Raw genomic sequence first — 26,653 nt, forward strand, 5'->3', positions numbered from 1 at the left:
ATTTTGAGTTAGATTTCCAGCTGGTATAAATTAGTGAAGTTCCACTAAAGTCTTTTGGATGATCAGCTCAGCTGAGGATCTGACCTTTCTCAATTAGATTGTGTCACTGAAGTTGAACTACTTTGCACTGAGCATATGACAGTTGCTGCTGTATTTTTGTACAGAGAAGTAAGGGATACGTTTCTACTATCTTTTATCTCTGTATAGCTATAAAGAAAGGGGGTGTGTGTATGTTTATACACACACACACACACACACATAGATGTTTATACACACAGTCACCCACACACAAATAAATGTGGTAGGAAAACCCCTCCCTCTCTTTCCTGTCATTAATTATGCACTAGTACACCCTTCAGCTGACATGGATTGATACAGCCTCACCAACATTTGGGCCACCTTGACCAAATTTGTTTTGATGTATCGGAAAGCTCCAAAACCAACCAACCAAAACTCCACCAAGCATCGCTACTAAACTTGGAGACACTTGGGAACAAAGCAGCTCCAAGCAGAAATAATTTAGGTTCGTGCCATGGAGAGATCCCTTCCCCATGGATCCCTGGATTAAGCACCCATTTCACCTAATGTAGTCCTGCTCCCAGTGCAGAGAGCAAGTGAGCCCTTTCCTTATAGGCCAAGACATGAAACCTTTTACCTAACAGGAGGAGTGGGAAGGGAATGGTGATGATGGACGGGACGGAGGTCCAGGAACTGTGGTTGATTTGGTGAGAATGAGCTTCCTTGCAACAGCAGAAGTTCCTTTGTGCAGCTTTGGCGAAGAGTCGGGTGTCTCCCCACTGTTAGCCTTTCTGTCTGTTTTCTTATCATGTTAATCTCTGTGAGATTAACATTGACTTTAAACTCTTTCAAGTCATTATGACAAGTGAGCATAGCAGTAAATTCTTCCATATCAAGAGTGAGACAAATTGTACTGTGCTGCATATTATGGCATAGTACTACTAATTGCTTAACTTGATGAATGTCTTCTGAGAGGTTATATAGTTAATGAACAAAGATGTTAATTGCTCTTATCTGAAATAGCTACATTTGCAGGGGCGTTCTCTGGAGCCATGGATGTCTCCTAACAGAGATTTATTTCAAACCGTCCATTGTTTTCAGCAGTTTCAGAGTCCATTACCCTTCAGTGTGCCGACTGAATAGTCTCCACCCCCATCAAAGTTTTGAGAGCAATCAACTCTTCCTACATGTTATTCAGCAGGACTGAATCTTATTTGGGTATGGAAAACTTACATACAATACAGTATGATCATCCTGGCCTACAGCAGCATGGCTCATTCTTAAGAGCAGCCAAGAGAGAAATAAGCACCTGACAGTGGAAGAGCAAAGCTCTGGAATAGCCCCGTTTCCCCCCACCATCTGGAGTATTTAGTTAGGAAAATTATTCTACATTGTTGTTGTGTTGGTGGGAGTTGTCAGTCTAAATATGTTTTAATACAAATAACCATCTCTATCTATAGAATTCATCTTTTCTAGACGCTTAGGCAGCTGAAAATTTAGTACATTATTATATGAGTAAGTGCATACAAGCCTCATATTAACAATGGACGTCATGTTTATTCTTTCCCTTTTAGAATTTCCCATGGAAACAAGTGGGCAGATTTTTGCATTATTGAGTAGTCTGCTGCTGCCAACTTTTCCCAGAAACTCTAAGAGAAAACTAGCCTTATGCGTGAGCCTACATGTTCTTCCAGTTTTGGGAGTGCTGGATTCCCCATAGATTTGATTTATAGTAGGTTTTGGTGTGTGGCTATTCTGGTACAAAGTTGTTTCAAAGTGGTATGATTAATAAATCTTTATGGAACTGAAAAAAGACAAAGTTCTCACTGAGGTTAAAACATACCTGATTTCCCAGTGGAGAAGTAATATGTTTCATTAGGAGGCTAAAGGCAAAAGTGAAGAGAAAAATATTTCCTTGACTTAGGGTTTTTGTTTGTTGTAATAAATTTAATTTTCATTTATGAGTCTCTTACAGTTTTTCAGAACATGTTCAACAGCAAACAGAAGTTAAAACTGTAACTGTAAATCTGTAAGCTGACATATGTAGATTCTCTGGCCAAAGTTCCCTAAGTGAGGATTAATTTTGTAGAGTGGATGAGAAAAGTGCATTATCTTGCTTTGTTTGATAGATTTCAGACTTTGCCAAGAAATATAAATCTTCTTTCAAAAGTGACAGCTATAAAAATAAGAATTACTGTTTTGTCAAATAAAGGCATTTTCAACTGAACTTGATCTATTACTGCTCAAAAATGCCGTGGCTTTAGACTATCTCATACCAATAATTGGACTGAAATATTCAGGTCTTCACTGCTCACTCTCTTCCCCGTGATATGCTGCCCCCCAAATTGTGTTAATTTACTGGTTTCTGTTTCATGTTAGAAATGGGGCTGAAAGAGCTAAAAAGTAATCTGGCAAAAGCTGGATGGGTTCCCTGATTTGCCCAATGTCACAACCGGACAAGTATTTGTACAGGCAGAGGCAAAATGCGTGGATGGAGGTGGGAATGATGCTTAAGATTAGTACTGATGCCAGATGCTTCATGGTGGCCCACTGAGTATCTGTGTCATTTTAGGTATTTTCAAATCTCTGAATCTACATTTCTGGTCTTGTGTGTTGTTCTAATTTGTATTTCCCATGAAGCAACCCTGGGGGTGAGGATGCAGCTTCCTGGGGGTGTGTGCAAGCAAGACCAGCTGGTCCATGAGAACATGCAACACTTGCACTGCTTATTTATCAACCACAATGATTCACTGTGATTGACGTTTGCATACCTGAATGTCAAAATAGCCTATGTTTTAAGAGGAACCAGTGACTCAGGCTGTGGTTTTACCTCAGGCCATTTCCTGATAAACAGCTGAACTATGCTTGGTCTTGAGAAAACACAACCGGGGAACACTGCTCTGTCCTGCTCTGTCCTCACATCTGTGTGTGCGCAGGGATTAGGGAAGGGATGCCTTTGTGGGGGGCTCACCTTCACCTCATTAGTGCTGTGGTCTCTTTGTGAGGAGCACCAGAGCCTTGTGAGGCCCAGGAAGGCTCGGGTCCAAGGACAGCTCTGTTTCACTGCTTCAGAACTTTTCTGCACAGCCCTGATGTGGGAGCGTGGTCTTCGGTGTTTGACAGCATCTAGAAGCACAATTTCAAGGAGCTCTACTCAGTGATACATCACTTTGTTTTAGGCTCTTCGATTGTGAAACAGAGGTGAAGCTGCCTATAGCTGCTGTTTTCAGAACTGGAAACATTTTACTTGATAGAACATGGTGTTTTTAATGAAAACAGAAGCAATACATATGATGTTGCTCATAGGGATTAAAGTAGATTTGGGCTATTCATTTTTGGAGCACGAGCAAACAACTGTAGTAAATCTTTGTGTGTGGTGTGGCTGGATAGAAGGTGTGGAAGTAGGATCATATGGGTGCCAAATAAACTACCTCAATGGCTTTCATTTGGAGACATTAACCATCTGTGTAATTCCGTGTGATGGTTTAGGTAGTCTTCCCATCCTTAGCGAACTGCAGAACTCTGTGTTCCTCCATTCTCCTTAACGAAAAGGACTGCCCTATGAGAAGAGGTTTATGCCTGGGATGGAATCACTTGTGTATGGCTACAGAGCTGTGACTGAACTGGATCATCTGTCTTTATTGCTGTTTAAATGGATGATTTAAGGTACAGAAGAGGCTTCTCTTGGGAACAGATTCTGTGAGAATTCTTCAAATCCTCTTTGAAGTTAATGGAGGGTATTAAGGGCAGTCAGCACCTTCTTAAGAGAGAAATTTAAATTGCTTTGATTCATTTCATTTTATATTTGTGTCTGCTGGGTCTGGGTTTCTGCCTTCTCTAGTCTTTCAGACCATGTTTTTGATAACTTTGCCTCCTGAGCATACTAGATTTTATGCTGGTTGTTTTCATATTTTTCCCAGAGTGTTGTAATGCTGATTACCGAAGGATCTTGGGCCTTTGGTTTCCTGTGAGATAATTACTCTCCGGTAGGCAATGCATGACGTACAGTATCAGCGTTAAGCCACTGGGATTCCAGTCACTAGTGTAGAACAATATTGTGGGTAAATGAATAAGCAGAACTTTATCATACTTCCTGCATAACAAGGTTTTCGTTAAAGAGACAGAAAAAATTGTTTTCAGCAAGGGCTAGTATAAAATGAACGCTGCTGCAACAAGCGTTACTGAAAAAGATATTAAAGTTCAGTTCCCTGGCTGGCTGGGTTTTTCTTGCTGAAAAGACAACTGACTTTTTGTAGCAGCAAAGGTGGATGACAGGGACATTGGTGCATTTTGGCAGATGACGTTTAAGGCCTTATGAACATGTATGAAGTGTATAACTTCAAAGTATGATTCCCAGATGCACCACCTACTTAACTTATGGAAGAAAGTTGTACCAATTAGAAGTAGAGACGTTCCAAATGAAATTTGCTTATTTCACACTCGCCCCCAGGAATCCTGTGTTGTGATTTTAAGAGTTGGCCCTGTTTGACCCTGAAATAGATGTGGTTTCTCCCTTGCCTTCTTTATTTCAAGGCTGTCAGTTAAAAATAACTTATGTATTGGGCGCAGTGGGAGTAAGTTTGAGAAGTTTAAGTTCTGTGTAAACCAGTAATAGTGAGAAAATAATTCATAAACATAATGAGCTCTGTTCTCTTGCAAGACATGGCCAACCCAAGGGTTTATCCACGTGATGGCATTAATCATTTCTGTATAAAAAGGGTTTCTCTGCCCTAGCAATTCTGATCAGTTTGCTTATGCTATAACAAAGCGAAATAAATAACATCTTTGAGGACCTCTAAATTACTTAAACAACACAAAAGACTGGCATAAAGTACAATGTATGTACACATACTCAATATACACAGCTATATCTCTGTGTATGTTTAGGACATGATTTTAGGTATGCTTGCATATATACATTTATATTTCAGCCTATCTCAGAGATAGTTGTGCTTCTGTGATGCCTAAGAATTAGGAATTTACTAATTAGGAGTTTCATGTTTAAGTTTGTTTCCTTGCTGGAATCAATTTACGTTGTACATGTAACTGCAAACACAAATTAATTATTTATGTTTTAATTGTGGCTTTTACTTTAAACGGAGAATCAGCAGTATGTGCAGGACACCAGTACTTATGTATACGCTGATGAGTAGGTTGGTTGCTCTGCTTTTGTTTGAGTCTAAAAGCTGAGGGCTGATTCTTTGGAGCCCCAAGAACCACTGTCAAATGTGGCAGTCTAGGTTTTGATGATGTGCTTGATCAACCTTGCAGCCAGGGAGGAGAAATAGAATGACTAAAACTACCTTAATATAGTGCATTTCAGGCACCTAGGTCTGGCTTGGTTTGGGTTTTATGCGAGTGATCTTAACGCTTGAACTAGTTGGGTGAAGGTGGTTGGCTGGATCTCTCTGTAGATTGGCCTGTATGGGAATTTTGCTTTCCAATTAGATATTTTGCAGATATTTTCAAGACGAGCAATTTTGATAGTGCTGTTCTTAACTTTGAAATTGTGAAACTTCTGATGACTAAGTAAACTTTTTTCCCCTCTCCTTTGTTTTCTTGCAGCCAACTGGGTACATGGAAAACTCCATTTCCTACAGTGCTATTGAAGACGTTCAACTGCTCTCCTGGGAGAATGCCCCTAAGTACTGTTTACAGCTCACAATCCCAGGGGGTACTGTCTTACTGCAGGTACAGTAAACACAGAAGTACAATTTTCTTTCTCTCTTACTATAAATCTTGTTTAACTTCTGCTTGCTATGCATGAAATCTTAATTAGATGGACTCAGAAAAGACAGAGAACTCAGTGCTGTAGAATTATCTAACCACCAGAAAATTTGCTCAGGGTGATAGCTCTGCAACTCTTCATGATGCTTGACAGTCAGAATGGAAATTTTGGGCCACAGTGATTAAATCTTCTTGCTGATTTTGTGCATCAAAATAGTGCTCTGTGGAAAGGGCAAATTGATACAGATCTGGAACAATTGGGTTTTTTTACATACAGCCCTATTCCTGCATGAAATAAAAAATTTCATCTTTTAATTCCCATAATTTGCACTGGAACTGACAGGTATCTTTTTTTTAAAAGATACTTAATCTTCACTGAAAGATTTCAGTATATTTGTATGTTTATCTACATATGCTAGTTCTTCTAGATTTCTTCATCCACTTGTGAGGCTTTGTAAGACTCCTTTTGTCATTGCAAGTTTTAGTGACAGAAAAGCACTCCACAGCACTGAGCTTTGGAACTGCTTTAGAGTAGGAAAAGAGAAGCAACTGAAGACCCAGCTGCTTGACCCTCAAAGAACTTTGAACAGTCATAACTTAAAAAGACCTCATCGACTGCAACTTAACTCTTACCACAGTTCTCAACGTTATTTCAAACACAATTTGTTACCCGTTAACCCTTTGGGAATTTGCTTTTTCAGTTGAATATACAGCCATGACTATTGTGTATATGCATTTCATGCAGGTAGGACTGTAAACAGACTGGGTGAGCAATTTTTGTAGAAAATGTGAAGAAAATATGAGTTTAAACTGTGGATAACTCATGAAAAATTAAAAAGGCTATTTTTTAATAGAAAAAATATGAGCAACTTCAAAGGAATGATCCTAATAGATCTTATGTATTTGGGTGTGTATACACACACTTCAGCGGTACCACTTTTGCACAAAATGTAGTCCAATAGATAAAAAGATGGGAACATATTGAATGATACACTAATGACTGTGATCTGGATCATTTGTCCAAGAAAATCATGGTACACATTGCACCGATCCATGGTGCACAGTCCAGCATTTCATTATTTCTTGGAGGTGAATTGTTTGCTGAAGTCCCTGTAGGGCTGCAACCCTGGATGTGACACCATCTGTATCCAGGGAGGGTTTACTTAAAGCTCTTCTGAAGTGACTCTACCTGCAGATCATGAGAAAAATAACCCAGGTGATATATAATTCAGTAACCCAAGGTTAAGTGCCAAGCTGATCCATGTTTTCTGTACTGTAGACTTCTGTAGAGATGTGGAACAGCGAAGTTGACTCTGAGGTGGGAAGCCAATATAATTAACACTAGGTCATGCTAATATTATGTCCAGCTAGGTCCAGCTCTCCTTTGCCTTCATTTCAGACAGGCTTAATGGTCTGTCCATATGGATAGCTGTTTACCAGCAGCCCAGAGAACACAGTACTTAACTTCAGCCCTTCACGTGGTTCCTGCGCTTGGGAGTTTGGGATAGTTTTGGAATGTCATAAAAATATCATGAGGTTTTGATGGTTTTCAACATAGTGAATACACTTTCATTCTGAAACGGTTAGAGGTGTGCATGGAAATGTTCATGGCCTCATCCTTTGTGTAGTATGTTTCTGGAGCTCCCGTTCATTTTCTTCAGTGGTATAATCCTGGGGTTTTGAAGCCTTGTGAAAGGGAGCTGCAGGCATTCCTCCATTTTAATCTGAAAATGGTGCAGCTAAGTAAGTTTGGGATGACCTGAGAACATCTAACTTTGTGGACTCCCCTGGTGCATAGGTGACATTTGTGTGTCTTTTCACATGTCCTTGAAGCACAGGCATGTGTCCCATTGCACACAGAGCATACGCACATGTCTCTGCTCGGTGCCGAGCGAATTTCTGTGCCTCAAATCACTTCCTGATTTGGGGCATTACTGGTGAGGGTAGGGAGTCTGAATTTCAGACAGGCTGCTACAAGTCCACCTGAGTCCTGATTCTGTGGTTTGAAAAGCCTCTACTGTGGGTGCCACTGGGAAGGGCAGGAAGACGAGCCGTAGTTTCCCAACAGCTCGATTAGGGTCCTCATTATTGATGAAATCTTCCTTGCCTAATCCATTAATTGAATTAATTAGAAAGAAACTAATTTGTCAAGTTGAATGATTTTGTTTTTTTTTTTCTTTCTTTCTTGTGATAATTTTGACTCTTTTTTCCATAGATTTCCTTAGTGGTGCTAGCATTTATGTTTTCATCTGTTTCAACAGTGAGAATAGTTACATCTGCCTTTACAAATTCAATTTCTAAGTCGTTATTCTATCATTTACAGTAGTTGCCTTTATGGGCCTGCTTAATAGGAAACAAGATAAAGTTTGAACCCACAGTTCCCTGTTGAGTTTAAAGGAAATTGTTAGGGCATGCAGACTTCAATCTGGAGCAGCTTGCCATTTGTTTCTTGAAAATAAAACCCCAACAAACCAAACACGTAAATAATTACATTTGTGAGAAAGTAACATTTAAGGATGGATGTTTTGGTATTTTCTTTGAAAAGATTGGTGTCTCTATGTAACCTCATAGGAACTGATAAAAAAAAATGGAGTGAGCTGGGCTTCTGTTAAGTTTATTGCTGCCTGGCTGAGCAGACTGGATCAGATTACATTATAACTATGGGAATTTCAACATAATTGAAAATACAAACTTAAAAATGTTTTTAGTATGACTTGATCCTTGGTAGTGTCTTGATTCATCAAATGTGGTCAGATTGGAGGGAGTATAAAAATAGATTTCCCTTATACAGTTGTAATGTGTATTCACAAATCCCAAACAGTACTAAAAGTTACGTTTAGTCTGTTTAAGAAATTGAGATGCAAAAGCTGGACTTGCCAAGTAGCAGAGTTCAGCAGAAACTGTCTAGTATATGACAAAGAGTCTTAAGTATCCAAAACATGTTCACTGAGGTGCTGGGAAACAGCAATACTGAGAAATTAGCCCTTGCATACTTCAGTTATTTCCAGATTTCCGAGAGACTTCAAAACGTTTATGGGAAATTATTGGACGTCCAATCTTCTATAAAATCATTCTGCGCTGCTAGTCTGAGCATGTTCTGCTGTAATGTCCAACTCCAGTATCAGGAAGTGTATGATAGTGGAACAAGTCAAGCTAGTCCAAAACATGTTCCCAGTACTGTTTCTTCTGAAGTACACTTTTGGTGAAATTTGGTTGTTTGGTGTGTTGTTTTTTTTTTCCCAGACTTGATCTACATGAGGTTTATACATACACAAAATGTTTAAATGAACTGTTTTGATCCCCACTGCTGATTTATTTCACATTTCTGAATAATTTTAATTTTATATTTTGATATATGTTTTTTGCACATGCTGTATGGTAAATTCTTTAATACTATAGGGTACTATTGAAGCATTTTTAGTAGTGCTGAATCACAGACTTTCCTGATTTTTTCATTTTGCAGAAAAATTAAAATTTCCAACTTCTGCTTCTGATTTGAAACAGAAGCAAATTTTGGACAACGGGCATTTCTCTCAGATGGAAACTAATTTCCAGCAATCCTTGCGGGAGGATGTCAGCATGTGGTGTCAGTTCATCCTTCATGTCTTTGTCTGTGCTAGATATGACAGATGCCACGAGAGAGTCCAAGTCCATGTTCAAGTTTTCATCCCCCCTGTCTGCTGTCACCAAGGTCTATTTCTGGCTTATTACTGCACAGTAATGAGTCAGAGAAGGAAGAGTGCCATTACCTTTCCTTACATCATCCTGATGTCCTCCCATAGCAATACTGACCCATCCCAACCTATTTTAACACGTGAAGATCTGACAAGCAACACCGGAGGTGATGCAGCTCCTCTTAGGAAATTGGATCACTGTAACAGGATGTGTCTACCTGGGTTTCAGAGGATGATTTGGTTCTCAGGCAGCAAACAGCTTAATCTGAGTTGGGATCGTATTGAAAAGTCGTCTTCGTGCATGTGCTTCCCACTCAGTGTTTGTTGTATAAGCACAACTGTCTGAGCACAGGAGTGTTTCACTGTCCAGTGTCTGGGGATTCTCATCGTCCCTTATGGGGGGAATGTCAGTTTTCTAGACAAGCTGAGGGCTTGTGTTTTCTTTCCTCTGGCCAAATTATGTGGTCCCTGGTCCTTCTGAGGAGCAGGAATCAACTCTGACAGATTTATTTTTTTTCTTTCCTACAATTGGGATAGCAGGTGTGAAAGGAGGTGTTGCTGAAGCTGGCTCTTAAGCCACAAGCTCTTTAGGCCAGGAAATAGAAGCTAAATTTAGCCTTTGAAGAAGTGTGAGCTCTTTAGTATCAGTAATAGCTGGGCCTCCTTCAGCTGGGCTAAACTTGTGCTCTTCTGCTTTTCATTTGTAAAGCACAATGTGCGATTATGGTATTGTGTGGATGATTATGAAGAGGATGCTGCTATTGATAGTGAAATAACTGGAATGACCTTTTGAAAGAGACTGAAAAAAAACTTAAGAGTATAATTTCACAAGCTGCTTAACACTAGATGTAGGAAGAGCCCCAGGAAAAATTGGCTTTGTTATTTCAGTCATGACAGTACTGCCTGCTTTTCTGTGGTGTCCTTTCTTTCAGATGGGTCCCAAATGCCTTAAAGGTGCCACTTCCACCTTGCTAGTGTTGTTTTATTCATTTCTTGGCAATTAAGTGTAGTCAGAAGGAAAAACAAACAGAACAGGAAGCCTTGACCAAGCACAACAGTCACACGTTCAGCTTGGTGCTTGAGCATGCTGTTTTTGCCAGGGAGTCCCCACAGTAAATGTTTCCACTGGGTTTTTGGTAACGTTTTATTTTGGTCTCCTCAGAGAACCTGGCTTTTGTTTTAAGTGTGAGTCCAGCTGATGTTGCTGGTGTGGAGAGGTCATGCAAGGACCGGAATCCAGCAGAGACAGGGAATATTTTCAGGAGGAAAACAGCATTTCTAGCAATTACTGGCAACTCTGTGCCTCAAGTTAAGCCAGAAGAGTGGCAGATTTCACTTGCAGGCCTGCCCATGCTGTGGAGGTGCAATGCTGGGATTTGCATCAGCAGTGTAAAGGTTTTGTACAGTCTGCATGAGGCAGCAGTGTGTGTGCCGGGGGGGTTTGACTTCCTGCAGCCCTGAGCCGCTCTGCTCTGCTCTTCCTGTGGCTGATAATAAATTGGTGCAGAGAAACCTACGGTATTTTATGAGTCCCAGTAATGAGTATCAGCTGGAGGAGAGCATAACAAAACCCCATCCTGCTGACCAGAGAGCAAACAGGGGAGAGAAAGAGAAATACAGAACAAAACCAGGAAGAGTTAAAAACAGAATCTGGATTGTCAAATCTCACATTGCCACATCTTTTCAGATGGCAAAACCCCTTAGGAGGGTATGTGTGAAGAACGCTGTTGTAAGGAAAAAAATCTGGGAACTTCTTGCTACGTGGGCAAGTCTGTTCTTGTATTCTTCTGAGTAATGCACATGCCAGTAAAAAGGGATGCCATAGTGCTAACTTACTGTTAAAGGAACTTGGTAGGATGACATGTGTGGTGTGATGGAAATGACAAATTTTCTACTGATGCTTGTTGCTGTAGACATATTGGTATCTGTGGAGCTGTATTTATATTAGCTAAAGGTCTTCACCATAATTTCTGGAGTGGTTCATTTCTTGCAGAGTTTCAGGTGTTCTGTTTCGCAGCAGCACACAGTTTCCTATTTTGTCTCCTCCTCACCTGGGTGGAAATTACTGCAGGGGATGTAATGCTGGCATGTGAAACAAGTGTTCAGTTTCCTATTTTTGTGAGCAAAAAGAAAATCTGCTTTTAAAAAGTCTGCTGCTTTTTAATGAAAAAGTGTATTCCTACCGGTTGTCTAAGAAATGAAGTAGTTTGGGTGCAGAAAAAAATACTTCTCTTTTTGAGCAGAGATGTAAATTTACTCATGTTGGCCAAAGCTCTGTATATGCAGGCATTTAATCTCTTGCTCAATTTTCCTCCAGTGAGTGTCTTTTTGAAGCTGATGAAATTAATCCTATGAGTAAAGTTGGTACTGCAGCAGATCCCAGGTGGCCTTTACTCCCTGACTGAACATTTACACCCCAAAAATTAGAATATAGAATCCTTCAGAACACAGTTTCAGGATCAACTCATCTTAAAAAAGGGTATTACCTACAGTAGGCACACTTAAAATAGATACTCATCATCCTAATTGGAATTATAATAAACAAGCTATAAGTAGTTTGAATCTTCTTGCACCTTCTCAGAGTTTTACTGTCACATTTTCCTGTTTCCTAAGTTTTCTACTATGTTGAGGTTGTGCAAAAACAATGGGAGGCCTTGATTGTGCAAGAAGCTCCAATCAGTTGGACCGTGTGCCACCCGCACCCTGCTAAAGCCATTGCATTTGAGAACAAAAGTCATAGCAGAATTGGGGCCTAAATATACCAAACACACAGGGGGCCCAAACTTTACATAGATTAGGTTATAAAATCTCCATTGTGCATCATTCCTGTCTTATTGACTCTGTAACAACAGCAGTCAAAACGTTTCCAGGTTGAATCTCTTTTTTTAAGTTGGAAAGGTAGCTGTAAGATTAGTGGTGTAGAACCAGACCCACTGTGTGGGCAAGGCTGAGAGTAAGAAAAACTTACCCCGTGTGGTCAGAATGCCTAAGGAAATCCTGTTTTAAAGTCTTCTGTGTCTTATTTTCTCCTCTTTATTGTACCCTAGAGCTGAATAAATATAGTAGGTTATGCCCTTAGCTGGAGTGAAAAAATGTAGGTGTCAGTTCCTGGGAAGTGATGACTTCAGTGCAGAAGTGCTGGGCTCCAGGAATGCACATCAGATAAAGCTGTAAATATGTGTGTACAGCCCCTATAAATGAATTGTAGTTCCCTACTTTACTCTTTGGCACTTATTGCTCCAAACTTCAGAAATTTTATGCACAGTAAGTCAGTGTGTGCGGAGGTGGCCATGGGCTGGACAGCTGTCTGGATGTGGGATGACGAGAGCCTGGTGGCTCTTCGGTCATCCTGGCATGCTGTGAAGCTCCCAGTTCTTTTGGTAAGAAAGGAATATTCCCTGTAGTCCCTTTCTCCCTGTAAGCCTGAAAAAGAGGAGGGAGGAACAAGGGATTCTGTGCAGGAATGAGCTCTTCATTATCCTCTGCAAAAGGTCCAGCGTTTCCTGCGCATCGCTGTGGTTTTGCAGCTTGCTGGGGTCAGGCAGACGGAAGGGTGTGCTGGAAGGATTAGTCTCTGCTGCCTGAGAGAAGTGGGAAATGCTGGTGCCAGACAGCTCCATCCAGATAATAATGGTGGTTGGGTTAAATGCATTCAGTCTATCTGTGTTGAACACCGTGGAAAGAGCGCTGGTGAAATGACCGTTGACTTTCCAAGTTCCTCTTACCGTTGAGTTCTGATCATTAATAGAAGCTTGAGGATTCCCTAAAGGTTTGTTTTTCCACTTTTGTGTTCACTTTGTCTTCTTTGTCTTCGTTTTCCTTGGAAGTGGTCTTGAATGACAGCCTGAGCTCTAAGGGTTTCTACTTTTAGAGTGGTTAAGACTCCTAACCTAGATTCAGATGCAAGTTTTCTTGAGCATTCTCCTCTACAACAGGCAACACTACGTGTAGACAGTGGTTGGTTTCACACTTGGAACCTGGTCACTTTGCTATTTTTACTTTTTAAATGTTTTTTTTTGTGTATTGCTGGTGTCGATAAGTCTTTCCTTTGCTGGTTCTGCCTTTTATAGCATTTTTTATTTTCTGTTCCAGTATTTGCAGTCCACTTGTGTCTCTACCTCTGACTGATGTTCTTGTCCTCATTAATTGTTTCTGTCATCCAGTTTATGTAAGACTCCAGTCAATTGCACAGTCTATCTACACATAGTATTTTCTAATTATTTGTTGTGTTCTTAATATCTGTAGATACTGACATCCCCAAAGTAGGAGAATAATTAACAGTTCTCAACAGTTCCCATTTAGGGCTTTAACATTTGTTCTTACTTTAGACTTCAGTGCATTTTTGGTTCAAGTCATGTAATGGTCAGACCAGGGACTAAATCAGGTTGACATTTGCCTGAGAGCAGTACTACATCTCCCTAGAATATTTTGGATTTTATCGATTTTAATAACAGTACTTTAGTTTGCATAGCTGCTATATACTCAATCTGCATATATATTTTTAAAGGAAGTAATGGATGTGTAACTTGCAATATTATTGGTGCTATTGCTTAGTATACATGCTCAAGTCTATAAAAACTTTGAGTTTTACTTATTCTTTAAAGGGCTTTGATGCTAGCATTTGAAATGAAGGGGTTTCTTCCCCTCCATGAAACAGTTTTCTCCTTTAAAAAGAAAAAAGGTTCAATTTGAAATGGAATCTTTCAAAGAAATCTAGTGGATTTTAAAAGCATTTTGTCTGGACAAAGATAAGAAATATATGTTAAAAATGTACTTCAGGCTTTTTATGGCAAATTATTTTTGACCTTTTTATTATATTAAAATATAGTATAAAGTATATTGAATTGAAATTCAATTCTGTAACATATAGGTAAAAGGTCTATCTTATCAGATGTTGTAAGGCACATATGTAAAGTACTGTGTAAGTAACAGAAAATTGTTAAATAGTGGCAAACCAAATATCCTGAAGATCTGCACTCTTAAATGTTTTTAGTTTTTCATTACATGCGAAGAAAAAAGAAAAGGAAGTTATGCTTTTTATTTCCAGTTGTAGTGAATTCATATTCTGATATGTCAGCATTCTTCGTGAAATGGAAAGTTTGTTTTGATCTTGTCTGTTCAGCCAAGATTATGATAGATTTATTCTGCTTTATTGCCTACAGATAGTACTACTGGGGGAGCAACTGATTCTCATCAATACCTAAATAAAAAATAAGTAATGCATATATAAAAGAGCATTACTCCATTTAATTCAGAGAAGTCAGTCCAAATTTATGCCAGCAAGACATTTGTATCTGACCTTGAGATTAAACACGATTTTGGTAACTATACAATGTATTTACTTTTAGTATTATTGCCATTATAAGTGAACTGAACCAGTGTCAGGAAATGAAATTCATTCTGTGATGTGGATTTTGAATACTTACCTGAAAAGGTGTTGGGGAGTGACATTTCTTGAATGGTGATTTAATTTGAAAGAAGTATGTGGTTTTTAGCTGGTGAAGAACCTGATCTTTTTTAAAAAATGTATTTATTTATTTTAATAAAAACTATAGATTTATAGGCTATCCTGTAGTTTTCACTGATTGTGTAAAGCATTTGAATTGTAAGTAAAAATTACCCATTAGCAGCGATGAGATAGAATTGGAAAAACCAAAGGGCATCTCTACCCACTCAAATATTTCAAACTTATGTCACCTTGTTAAGGCATGCATATTTACGTCACTGTAGATGCTTTTATATTTTTTGATACCGAGCCTTTTGACCTTTGGGAGTGCTGAACTATTCCTTCATTGGCTATGGACCTGGCTTCACACTGAGAATTTCTGGCAGCTGTGCTTAATACAGACAAAAACGGGTGATCGCTGGGAGTGATTATTGCAACATTTATGCCATTGCTGCACAGTCTGTGCATGTATCTGCACGTCTGTGTGTGTTATGGTTTTCACTCTGTTTTAATATCTCTGAAAGAGCTAAAATGTTATTTGAATGGCTTTGGGGCCAGCTGAGGAACAGGACAAGAAGGGAAACTATCGAGTATGGAAAAAACCCCACCCCTCCTAGTTAAATGTCAACCCATCTTCTTACTCTGCTCCCGATGATTAATAGGAAAGGCAAATGTTCCGCCGACTTTAAAGACCAAAATCTGATTGAAATCAGGAAGGATTTTTCACAGTCTTGGGGTTGGACACCGTTTCATAGGAGATTAATGTTTTATTAAGTTTTGGTTCAGTATTTTATATTCGCAGCAAGGCCTTCCTGTTACTGCTTTTTCTGAAGATAAACTGGTTATAATGTAAAGTTGTAGTTTGAGCAAAGAGTTTCCCTCACTCTGATGAGGCTAGAGGTGAAGTTAGCCAGGGTCATAAATAAAGTTCAGAAGAATACCCTGAGTGCAGCCTTACTGGTTTTAGGGTACACATGGGTGATTTGCTTAGTTTTGGCTGGGTGATCTGAAACACCGGTAGAAAATAATGATTCTGTTTGTAACTTTTATTGCAGGCTGCAAACAGTTACCTGAGGGATCAGTGGTTCCATTCTTTGCAGTGGAAGGTAAGTTCTGCACTTCACTGTCTTCCTTGTCTGCCTCCGAGAATACTTCTTAGCATTCCCTATTTCTTCATTGTAAGAGCTCTGAATGCATATTATTTTTCTTACAGAAGCCCTAAATCAGAACATGTATGCAGTTTCAACTTGTTCATATTGTGAATGAAGTGGACAAATTAGCACGTTACATAGCCCAGCTTTTATCAACATGTGGTTGGCTTCAGAATGTAGATAGCCAGTAAATTCACATTTAAATGTTATGGAGACTGGATGGGTTTGGTTTTGTACTATGAAGTGTAATATGTTACAGAATGACTACAGCCTAATCATATGCTCTGGACTCTTAGGATACTTATTTTCTTTGGTGTTTTTTGTTTGTTTGTTTGTTTTTTCTGGGAAACTAGGGAGAAAGGGTGTCTTTTAGAGTTTCTTATTTTAAGTAGCATCAATCTGTTATGCATCAGTCTGTGTTTATGCTGTAGGATGATTTGGATTTAAAGGCAGTTTCCATTTCAGAGGTCTCGAGCCCTTTCTCATTTTCAGTGAGAACAATGGACTGATTGCCCTGAGTAGGGGAAGTGGATCACAGTGACAACATTGTCTCTCAAAAGCAGCACATTCCTCATTGAAAACTGTAGCTGTTGACCTTTGGATGGAATCTGTATGGATCTTTGATGCTGCTGGAAACAAGTTTTGGCCAGATGAAGAATATGGTTGTCTTCTCTTGTCTTGCGGTAGGAAACACAAACAGTAGCTTTTCAGCTCGGGACTTGCCTTTAACAGGGTTTCAGTGAAGTCAGCCAGGTTGGCTGTATAGCTTATCAAGATTTCAGCCTGCTGACAGCAACCACATGTGAAAATATAAGGAAGTCCCTCCCACCCAACTGGTTTTGTTGTAGGTGTGTTTGATAGTTGCAAAATAGTTGTGTGGCAAAACTACAGTGTTGGTGTGCTTTGTTACAGCCATCAGCATCTGGCAGAATCATATTCTGAGCGGATCCAGGTTCTTATCAGTAAGAGCCAAGTGTTGAGATCTCCTTTTCCAGACCACTGGCATATTCTCCAGCCTGTTACCCTGACTGCCTAAATGAGCGTGGGACAGTAGTGCTGATAGCAGAAGGCTGGGCTGTGGTGTGGCACTTTATTTTGGCCTCTTGACAGTATCATTAACACAATGCCTAGCCAGCCTTGCTTTCTTTGTGACTCCTGAGGATAATAAAGAGCTTAAAGCATGTAGAGACACTATCTCCATGTGGCCGTTAACTTTCTCTCCTGCTTTGGCAGGCAAGGATGACCAGAGAAAGCATGGAGAGAAGTGATGATGGAATTTATTTTTCTACCTCACCCCCAACCAAGATGGCTGTGATACTGATGTGCTGGTGGCACGTGCCCACTTCACTCCTGCAGTGAGGGGAAAATTGGGGTCGGAGGTGCAACTCTGAAAAAGTAAGAAGGGGTAAAGATGCAACCTGGCCCCACCACCAACCACCCCATCAATTAAAATATAAAAAAAAAAGCTAGACAGAATGACCTGGCTTGCTCACATGCCTTTTGGTCATAGAGAGGGAGCTTTGCTCTGTGGGAGTTGTTTTTAAAGGAGTATTTCTTAAACTTTCCAATGCTTCTGACCAAGCCTCTCATTTTGGGAAAGTCTGAGTAATTTAACTTGTTGCAAAGTAGAATTTATTTTTGCTTCCATGCTTCCCTCCCCACCCCCATTAAGTTAGTTTCTGAAAAACAAGTGAAACATTATCTTGATTTCAAAGACCTTCCCTTTACCAAGAATAGCAAGTAGCATTTTCTCATAAGAATAGTGACAGGGTTTAGTCACTGCCCAGGTACTTTACTAACAAATTCCTCTTTGCTAAAGTGGAGATGGTTTTGATAGGTTTTGTTGCTTAATAGTTCAGAGGAAAAGCACCTGGTAACATTCTGTTCTTCATTTTGGTTGATATTTGGCAGGTTTAAGTGAAACCACAACAGCACTAAGAGGCAAGACAAGTGGTGCATCTAGGAGAGTGGAGGAGTTGCAGCTATGTGGTCTACCTTAGTAAAGTTTATCACTTTGCTAACACCACAGCCTGTGACTTTAAGAGCCAGGTGCCAAGGTTCATCTCACTCCATAATTTGTATGGTTTGATGATTAAGCAGGTAGTGAGGGAACCCACAAAAAACCAGGAAGCCTATTCTTCTGGAATGGGTCGTTTACACAAAGCACCAGCTGGCAGAGAGATCGCTGCAGCTGTATTATAATTGGGTGGTTGTGCTGATGAATGATATATTTGTCCAGTGGTCTTACAAATAATAGGTCAAAACATTTCTGCGGGCATGTAGAACACAGATGCAAACTGGTGCAGATAGCTGAAGCAGTTACTCAGGGGAAAACATTCAACAGAGATGAGCTTGCTATTGTTCGTACTGGTGTGGTGGAAGCATTTACGGAGTCCAGCTGAACCCAGAGCCCCACTGTACTAGGCACTAGATGTAGGTGGAGCAGAAGACCTTCACTTCCCCTGCCCTGCCCGAGGCTGGAGGAACTCATTTTACATATGGCAAACTGATATTCCGAGAGTTGCCAGCACTGGGGACTATCCTCCGTGATCTTAAACCAGCAATACTTAAATTACAGTTGTGGGAGCAGATTTGTGTTCTGTTAGTGTCCTCCTGGCTTTTTCCCGTGCTTCAAGCTTTGGGAGTCAGATGCTACATGTAGTCTGAGCTACCTGGAAAATGACTGGGTCCAGTGAATAGCTGTGTTGTTAAATGTCTGGAGAAGCAATTTAGGTTCAAGCACATACTGGTTATCCTTTGGTCTTGTGTGAAGGTGCTGAGGTCTGTGAGAGAGCTTTTATGTGGTGCAGTTTTAAGGATTAACACACTGTGGGAATTCAGTTTGCTAGCCAGTACCCTGGAAATAATTTTTGTTCTAGAGACAAACATGGAAATAAAAATTAAGAATAATTTCTTTCTGCAGCCCAGAGAATAATAAAAGAGATGCTACAGATAAACAGAAATAAAAGAAAACCAAACACATAATTATCCATGTTTTAGATCGAGCTCCAAGAGGTTTTATGTGTCATCCAACTAACTAGGTGTCAAGATGCTTACACAGCTTTTTAGATGTGACTTTCTCCTTAAATAATGTGCTCATTGAAGAGGGCATGGATGTAGAGACAGACTGTTCCTTACGTAGTCATTTTCTCTTTGGGTTTTCCATTTCAAACCCTCCCACTAAAGGTTACTCATAATTCCTCATTTAATCTGGGTATCAGTGTGTATCACAACTCCTGAAGGATTATTGGCCACTTCAACCTACTTTTAGAAATCCCAATTTCCTTCGGGTTATAGCTAAGCCAAACTATCTTTGTCCAGAGAATAAACAGAACATGTTAACAACTGCCCAGATCCTCAAACATAAACAAATCATTAATCCATTGTGTAAGAAATGTTCCTTTCAACCAGGGAGGTTGAATTGAAACCATGATATGTAATCTTTGGTATTTGAAAGCTCATAAGTCATAACGGTGTATCAATAAAGATAACAACACTTTCTGTGAATATGCAAAAGAGAATAACACATGCAGTTCGTTGCCCTTTCTGGATCTAGGCTAGATACAGTGGTAACCAATCACTTCTGTAGGGGATGAATGCAGCTAAGCTTGGCTTGTGACTAGTAATTTTGGAACACACACAAATAAATAAGCAAATATGTACTGTTGGCATTTTCCCAGACAGTATCCATCTACTTTACTTGTTTATATCTTGCCATCTTTGGGCTGAGGACTTTCTGTGTATTTGTATAGTGCCTAGCACGTAGAGGTACTATCCTCTGTAGGAAACATTGAACCCTACTACACCACATGCTTAAAGTATTAGTCATTAAAAGACCTGCTTGACTAATTTAGTACCATGTTGCACTTGAATTAAAAAAGACATAAGTGAGGTCTTCTTCTGGGGTCTTTAGGTCTTCTCTTGTGATATGGAGTACAGGTATAGGTTCACATTTGTTGGGGGGAAGTACACCTAAAGGTTACACAGGGCACGTTGCGTTTTTTAGCACGCTCAACAGTAAACTTTGAACACCGCCCTCATTGTGGGATGTGGGTTGCTTGTGTTTTTTAGTTAGCTGAACGGTGCAGCAGTGAAACATGTCAGTTGATGGCCTTTGGGGGAATGTCCTGAATTGACACAATACAGAAAGAACAAACCTAAGTCTGCAGTAAAGCATGACTCAAGCTGAGCTTTTGTGTGCCTCTGACCTGGATCTTCTAGAAAGGCTTGCCTATACCTTGCCTTTCCTATTGATGCTCTTAACCAGTCCTCAGCTGTCCTCTAATGAGTAGTGCTGCTTGGTTAGGGGTTTTACCCACCTGTTAAAATGGACAGTGCAACTGTGTTAATTGTAGAATTGTTTAGGTTAGAAGGGACCTTTGAACATCATCTGGTCTTCTTCCCACCTATGCTGCCCTTTTCCTCACTCAGTGCAGGGTATACTTTGAAGTTGTACAAGGTTGCTGAGAGCCTGTACAGCCAAGCTGTGAAGCCCCAAACCAGGCACAGCATTCATGTGTGGTCTCACAAGCACTGACTGGAGAGGAGCGGTTACCTCCCTCGTCTGCTGTCTGCTCATGCTCGTGCAGCCCAGCGTGGGGCTGACTTGCAGTCAACAGTTGCATTACTTCTGTTTTAAAATCAATTTTCTACATGGACTCCCATGTTTTGATTCCCATGAATTGGAAAACTGGAACAATGCTGTCGTTTGGGATTTGTAAATATTTTGCATTGCATGCTAAAACGAGCAATGTTGGCTTTCATTCAAAAACTTTAATTTTGGATTAATATTTCTCTGGCTCTCATAGGGATTGCTGTATCTGTGTCTTCAGGAAATAGATACTTCTGTGCACAAGCAGCCCTATTAATTGCAAAGGGATTGACTGTATATAAAGTCATACTTGACCTGAATGACGGTATGCTGTCTGGTTGTTCCTCTGTTCATCTTAGGAATTCCTTGTCTGTTAGTACCAAGTATTTTTTATACACTAGCTGTTGGTGAGTAGCCGTTTCTGTACCTAACGGTGAAAGTTCAGAAGTAGTTATTTTTCTGTGCTTTAAAACTGCGAGAAATTAAGTTGAGAGAAACTGTTCTTGAAAGTGTGGTAAAGCCTTCCTTGTGTAAAACACCTTTACGGTTTTGTCACCATGGTAATGATTAAAAATAGTGCTGATACAGGAGTGAGGTTTATATAGAATTTAGATGATGACATTAAAGAAATGTATAGCCTTAAATCTTGGTAAATCATGCCTTAAAAATACGAGATCAGGATAAAATTGTATTGGCTATGGTTATAATAAAAAGGCCTATGTCTGTAATTTGTATTTAAAAACCTAATATATGATCTGAGAGAAGAAGCTTTGATACCCTGTGACAATTCAGTAGCCCTGTGCTGTACTGCATAGTGAAAATATTACTCAAAAGAGCTCTGTGGTTTTTTGGAGTGGTGGCTCCTGGACTTCAGACCCTCTCTTTGGTGGTTACACAGCACATGCAACTGTAATTGTCTTGGCTGTTTCTTTGTTTTCATTAGCTGAAAACCTGAGGAACACAGAAGATCCCATCTTCTGTTATTTTGAGGTGAAACAATAAATAATTATCATACAATTAGGCCAGTGATGTCTTTTTTTTCCTCTGTGTTTTTTCTTTTTCCTTTTATGTCTCTATACATGTCAATAATATACTGATGGGAATCTAAGATGTGGAATTAAGTTTTGCCTTTCAAAGCCTTAGGGCTCTGAAAGCATTGTGGGCTTTGATGACACACGAGTTTTGGAGGAGCAAGTTTTTTTCTTTGATGGACAAAAGGCAGCCCATGAGTTTTTGGCTGGTGGTTTTACCCGTCCCATGGAATGTATGGGTACCAATTGTGGGAGACCAAGAACAGGGTTTTAAGATGGCCAGAGCCTCTCCCCTGCAAGAGTCTGAGCATCCTCATAGAGTTTCAGACTGGACTTTATACTCAATAAGGAACAGATGCAGAGTCCAAGTGGTCCAAGAATGATTCTGTTTTGCCAAGAAGAGAAGCTGGTGCCAGTTAGAGCTTTCTGGTGAACATAGTGGGACTGATAATATACCGTGGCATTTTTCAGTTCCTGATGCCGCCACCCCCCCCCCACCCCCATGTTAGGTTGATGTTTACTGATAAGATTTAATCTTTTTTTGTGTTTGAAAGGTAGCATGAAATGCAGCTGTTTCTGCCTGCATGGGGCTCTCCAGTGACATCCCATTGCTCTTCATGGAGTGATTGCTAATACCACCTGGTCTATAGTCTGAACAACCTCACTGGAAATTCAGGAGCAACATCGTAGAAATCTTGTCATACTTACAGCCTTTTATTTTCATAATGTTTATTTTTTATAGTTAAATATTCTCCCCTACTGATTTTTTTTGGAGAGGAGTGTTTGGGGTTTTTTTGGGTGGGGGGGTGGGGGGGCTTAAGACATCTTCGTGAGCACATGAAGTCCATTGGCTCCCTCATTTTCCCACGCAAGTTTGACAGTCTTAGGCCATCTGTTATCAGAAGTCACTTGAAAAATGTTGGCCTTGTTTTCTGTTTCTGAGATCTCAGTTTGCTAGAGGTAACTGTGCTGTCACAGCAGAAAGGCATTGATCTCACTTTGGGACATGGAAATGAATAGATGAAAAGCAGACAAGATGTTGACAGAAAGTTTTTTATTTTTTTTATGAAACACTGGTGGTGTTTTAAGAACTGGAACAGGTGGAGTGGTTAGGTGGTTTTTTGAAGCATTCGCTGCCTTTGCCTTTGCATTAGGATCACTGTTTCTGGGGGACACTGCAGCATGTTCCTCCCATAAGGTACATCTGCAGCAGGGGTAGCTGATCACCGCCTGTGCTCTGCATTGGCTTAACATGAATCACTTTAAATCTGGGAGCTGCATATCCGTGTCAGCACAGCACTTTGTCCAACCGAAAGAGGCTCTCAACAACATGCTGAGATGCCAGCCGGGATCTGAGCTGCTGCTCTGAGCTTCTCTGCCCTCACCCAGCCATATGCACACTTGGTTTGTATACCCATAGATGCCTCCTGCATTGCCAAAACAGGCTTTTCTAAGGAGACAGACCTCAAGACAATTAATGGCATAGTGGTGAAATTTGAATAGAAACTAGATAGTTATTTTCCGTTTTGCTTTAGCCTAGTCAGGACCAGCTCTAAATGTTCCCCTCTAGACTTGTATGCTACCCTATTCAAACTAATATTAGGTCTGAAGATAGAGGGGTGTCAAAACCAGCTGAATAAACAGGTCAGCTTGTTATTGTGTACTTAGGTCTTGGCTCTGAAGAGGAGTAAATACAATTGCTGGAGTATGTTGCTTCTCAGGAATGCTGAGCTGCTGGCCAGGAGGGATCCTCGGTTTTCGTTCTGGTGAATTGCTCCTCCACATTATTCCAGGGCTGACCTTATGACTAATTCTTTGCAATTCAGGACTTCCAGGTCATGGTGATCATTGTTGCACCAAATTATAACTTCTTATCTATAACTGTCATAATATAGAGCTGCACCAAATTAGTCTTTCGTTCAGGTTCCTAGCTGCAGAAAAATCTGGTTTTAGGAGATCTCTTATGAAGACAGGACAAGACTAGTAGTCTTTCCCAGGAGTGTAATTATCCTCCTTGCATGATGCATTGGGTGTGAAAACCTAGCTCTGGGAGTTGACACATGCTAAGTGCCTTGTTAAGCTGCTGTCATGGGGCCCAGTTCTGCATTATGGATGTTACAGGACTCTTGGTGTTAGAAGAGCTGAGCCTGAAGAAGCAAAGGGGATCTAGATGTTGTTTTAAGTTTCTCTTTTCTTTCTTTGCACAGTTTTGTCCTCATATTTATTTCTTCCAATATAATTAGTGTGAGTGCATCATAGTATGCATAATGTATTAGAGGATTGTAAAACTGCTAATAATATCCACAGAAACCCCCAAAACAGTATGTTGCAAGTGTCACAGCCTGTGTCATCTGCCCTAGCTCTTGCTATAAGTCGCATGTTCATCTTGTCTGTCACACCCTCTTGTCTTTTTTTCCCCAGCATAGTGATTGTTTCAAAATTAGGAAAAAAAAGTATCAGAAAACAGTGCTAGTAAAAGTATGTATGCCCTGCATTCTCCTGTGTTCATTCAGAAGCCATTGCATCACAGCTATTTACCATAGCCTGGTTTCTGGGGCTCTTTACTTGTAGTATTTAAAATGGGAATACTAGATTAGGCTGTGTGACCAGAGGCAAAATCCATCAAGGACAACGGGGTTGTTGTGAGTGACTTAGATGCATCGGCCCATCTCTGAACGTGAAGGCAGCGGTTTTGGTATCACCCCAGTGATCCCTGACCTTCTGTAAGGAGACTAGCCTTGGGATCAGAAAACTGAACGCTGCGAGACGATTCAGTCTTGCACGTCACGCAGCATTTGTACAAAGGAGAAAGGAAGAAAACAAATTGCAGCGATTCAGTGGCATTTTGGTAGGCTAAGGAGTTGCAGGAGGTTTGGGGTTTTGTACTGATGTGGTGCAATAAGATGTGATATAAAAACATGGAACAAAGTGATGGGATTGTTTCAGATACAAATGAGGCTCTGAAATGTGGTATCTCCCTGTGAGAAACTGGAAAATTCAAATCTCCAAAGCCCAGTGATCTGAAATCAGAAATACCCTCCTTTTCTGAAGTCCCTTTTAAGATGCTTGCAAGCATCACATCAGCATCCAGTATCTGTGCTCTCCCTAAGGCTCTGCAGCAGCTTTCTGACACAAACATGTTCCTCGAGCCGTGCACATCTCTCTTGCTGACGACATTGATGATGCAGGTGCACAAGAGAGAGAAGCCAATTTCAAAGCCATTTATGGTGTTGAAGTGCTAGAAACTCAGCACAATAATACATTTGCCAAGGAGGAAAAAGTGAAACAGGTGGGTAAATGTCCATTTGGAAGGTTTTGCTGACTGGTGAGAGGGGAGGAGGGCAGAAAAAGCTGAGGGTGCCCACTGCTAGCAGTGGAGAGTAATAAGGAAAAGGGATGACGTGGCTTTTTAATCCTGTTTGCATATCTGGGAAGAAATAATTGCTTTGTGTGCTACTCGGTGCTACCTAAGCTAACTGGCATTTCCCAGAAAATAGAAGTGGGATGGATTATCTTTCAGATATTATTTTTTGTCAGCAGTTCCTACAATGTGTAGTGTTAGTAGCTGCTTAATCCCGATTTGGGGTGGTTTCTCAGGTGGCAAGTTCTTCTGATCAGAGTTCTTACGTGTCTGAAATTACTGGCATATATTTTGCAGCCTTGCAGGTGAGGCAGCGTCCTGTTTTCTCGGTGATGTCCAGCTCTCTCGTGCCTAAATGGGATCTGAAGAGTGTAGTGTCAGGCTGGGGGGTTTTCTGCACAGCAGGTATGCTGCCTGGCTAGTCTCCACAGTGGCCTTGCGCACAGCTTTTTCTTTGGCAGACCTGGTCAAAGTGCAATGACGATAAGATTGTGCATGTTCTTTTTTTCCTACACACTATCTCTTCTCTGCAGTGGCAAAGTCATTTATTCCCAGCGCAGGTAGGAATAAATTCCCACCGCTGAGAGCTGGTGGATGTCCAGGACTAGGCTCCACAGACACAGCCATCATGTGTGGAATATAAAGTGTGGAATGTAAAGCTACTAGGAACCTTGATCAGTTCAGCTTGGTGTCAGAGGCATTCTGTAGTGCAGTCAGTAATGGTAGGTCTCTGCGCAGAGAAACCCACAGCAAGGACTGCACCTAGGTTCATGTCACAGTGCTGTGTGTCCTCTGCTTTCTGTGTGATGCATGCTAAACTCCCCAGTCCTACAGTGCCTGCTATAGTTTATTTATTTAATACTATTTTTTCCCCCATGCACTGCAATGCAGTTAGTCCTCTGAAGGTTTTGCAAAGTGTGGAGCGTATACGGTACACATATTCCTGCTTTTCATCTAGAAGTCTGTTTTTTTTCTTTTTTCTTTTTTTTTTTTTAAATGGAACATGATTTTGCTGACTCCAGCTCATACTGCATAATCTCAAATACTGGAGCACGTCAGACTCGCACCCCTCTGGAAACTGTGGGTTGTGCCAGAACACTGAGATCCCGACACCCAGACAGTGTCCGTGTTGAGCATTTGCTGTTCTGGAGAAAAGGGCTAGAAATGCTGCAGCAGGCAGCAGTGAGGTCCTGCAAGAAAAGGAGGTAGTTGTGCCTAAACATGTTTGAAACCTTCCCTCTGAGGATGAGTCAGAGGCTGTTATAGTGCTGTAGATCAAGCAGGGTGTTTGGCTCCTGCTCTAATTGTGTGAGTCCAGCAACCTCTACGTGAAGGTTTTTCTCACTCATTCTGCATGAGTTTAAAGCAACTCAGGAGGCTTTGTAACAACCCCACCCCCCCCCTGCCTGCAGTTAGGGCAGATCTTTCCTGTACTTGTGGAAATGTACATTGTTCAATACGTTGTTCAACTGTATTGAAGTTGTTGAAGTTTTTCCTTCTGCCCAACATCAGGAGTGAAAGGTGTTATGTGACTTTTGCTTTAAATAAAACAAAACAAAACACCCAAACAGTCATGGGCAACATATTTTAAAATATTTCTTCTTCTGGGGAGATGTTACATGGGATTTGCAACCCAAGATTGCAGCTGTGTCTC

At 40.6% G+C, this 26,653-nt stretch overlaps 1 protein-coding gene across 2 annotated transcripts in view; it reads left to right on the forward strand.

Annotated features, from left to right (window-relative positions):
- Positions 1 to 26,653, forward strand: part of CMIP (c-Maf inducing protein) — a 137,914-nt gene that overhangs the window by 67,202 nt on the left and 44,059 nt on the right. For both annotated transcript variants that reach the window (XM_074913429.1, XM_074913430.1), the window contains exons 2-3: positions 5,584 to 5,709; positions 15,921 to 15,971. In XM_074913429.1, the coding sequence (XP_074769530.1) occupies positions 5,584 to 5,709; positions 15,921 to 15,971 (177 nt within the window). The remainder of the gene's footprint in view (positions 1 to 5,583; positions 5,710 to 15,920; positions 15,972 to 26,653) is intronic.

Source organism: Athene noctua, chromosome 9 (genome assembly GCF_965140245.1).
Source record: "Athene noctua chromosome 9, bAthNoc1.hap1.1, whole genome shotgun sequence".
In the NCBI taxonomy this organism is placed as follows: domain Eukaryota; kingdom Metazoa; phylum Chordata; class Aves; order Strigiformes; family Strigidae; genus Athene; species Athene noctua.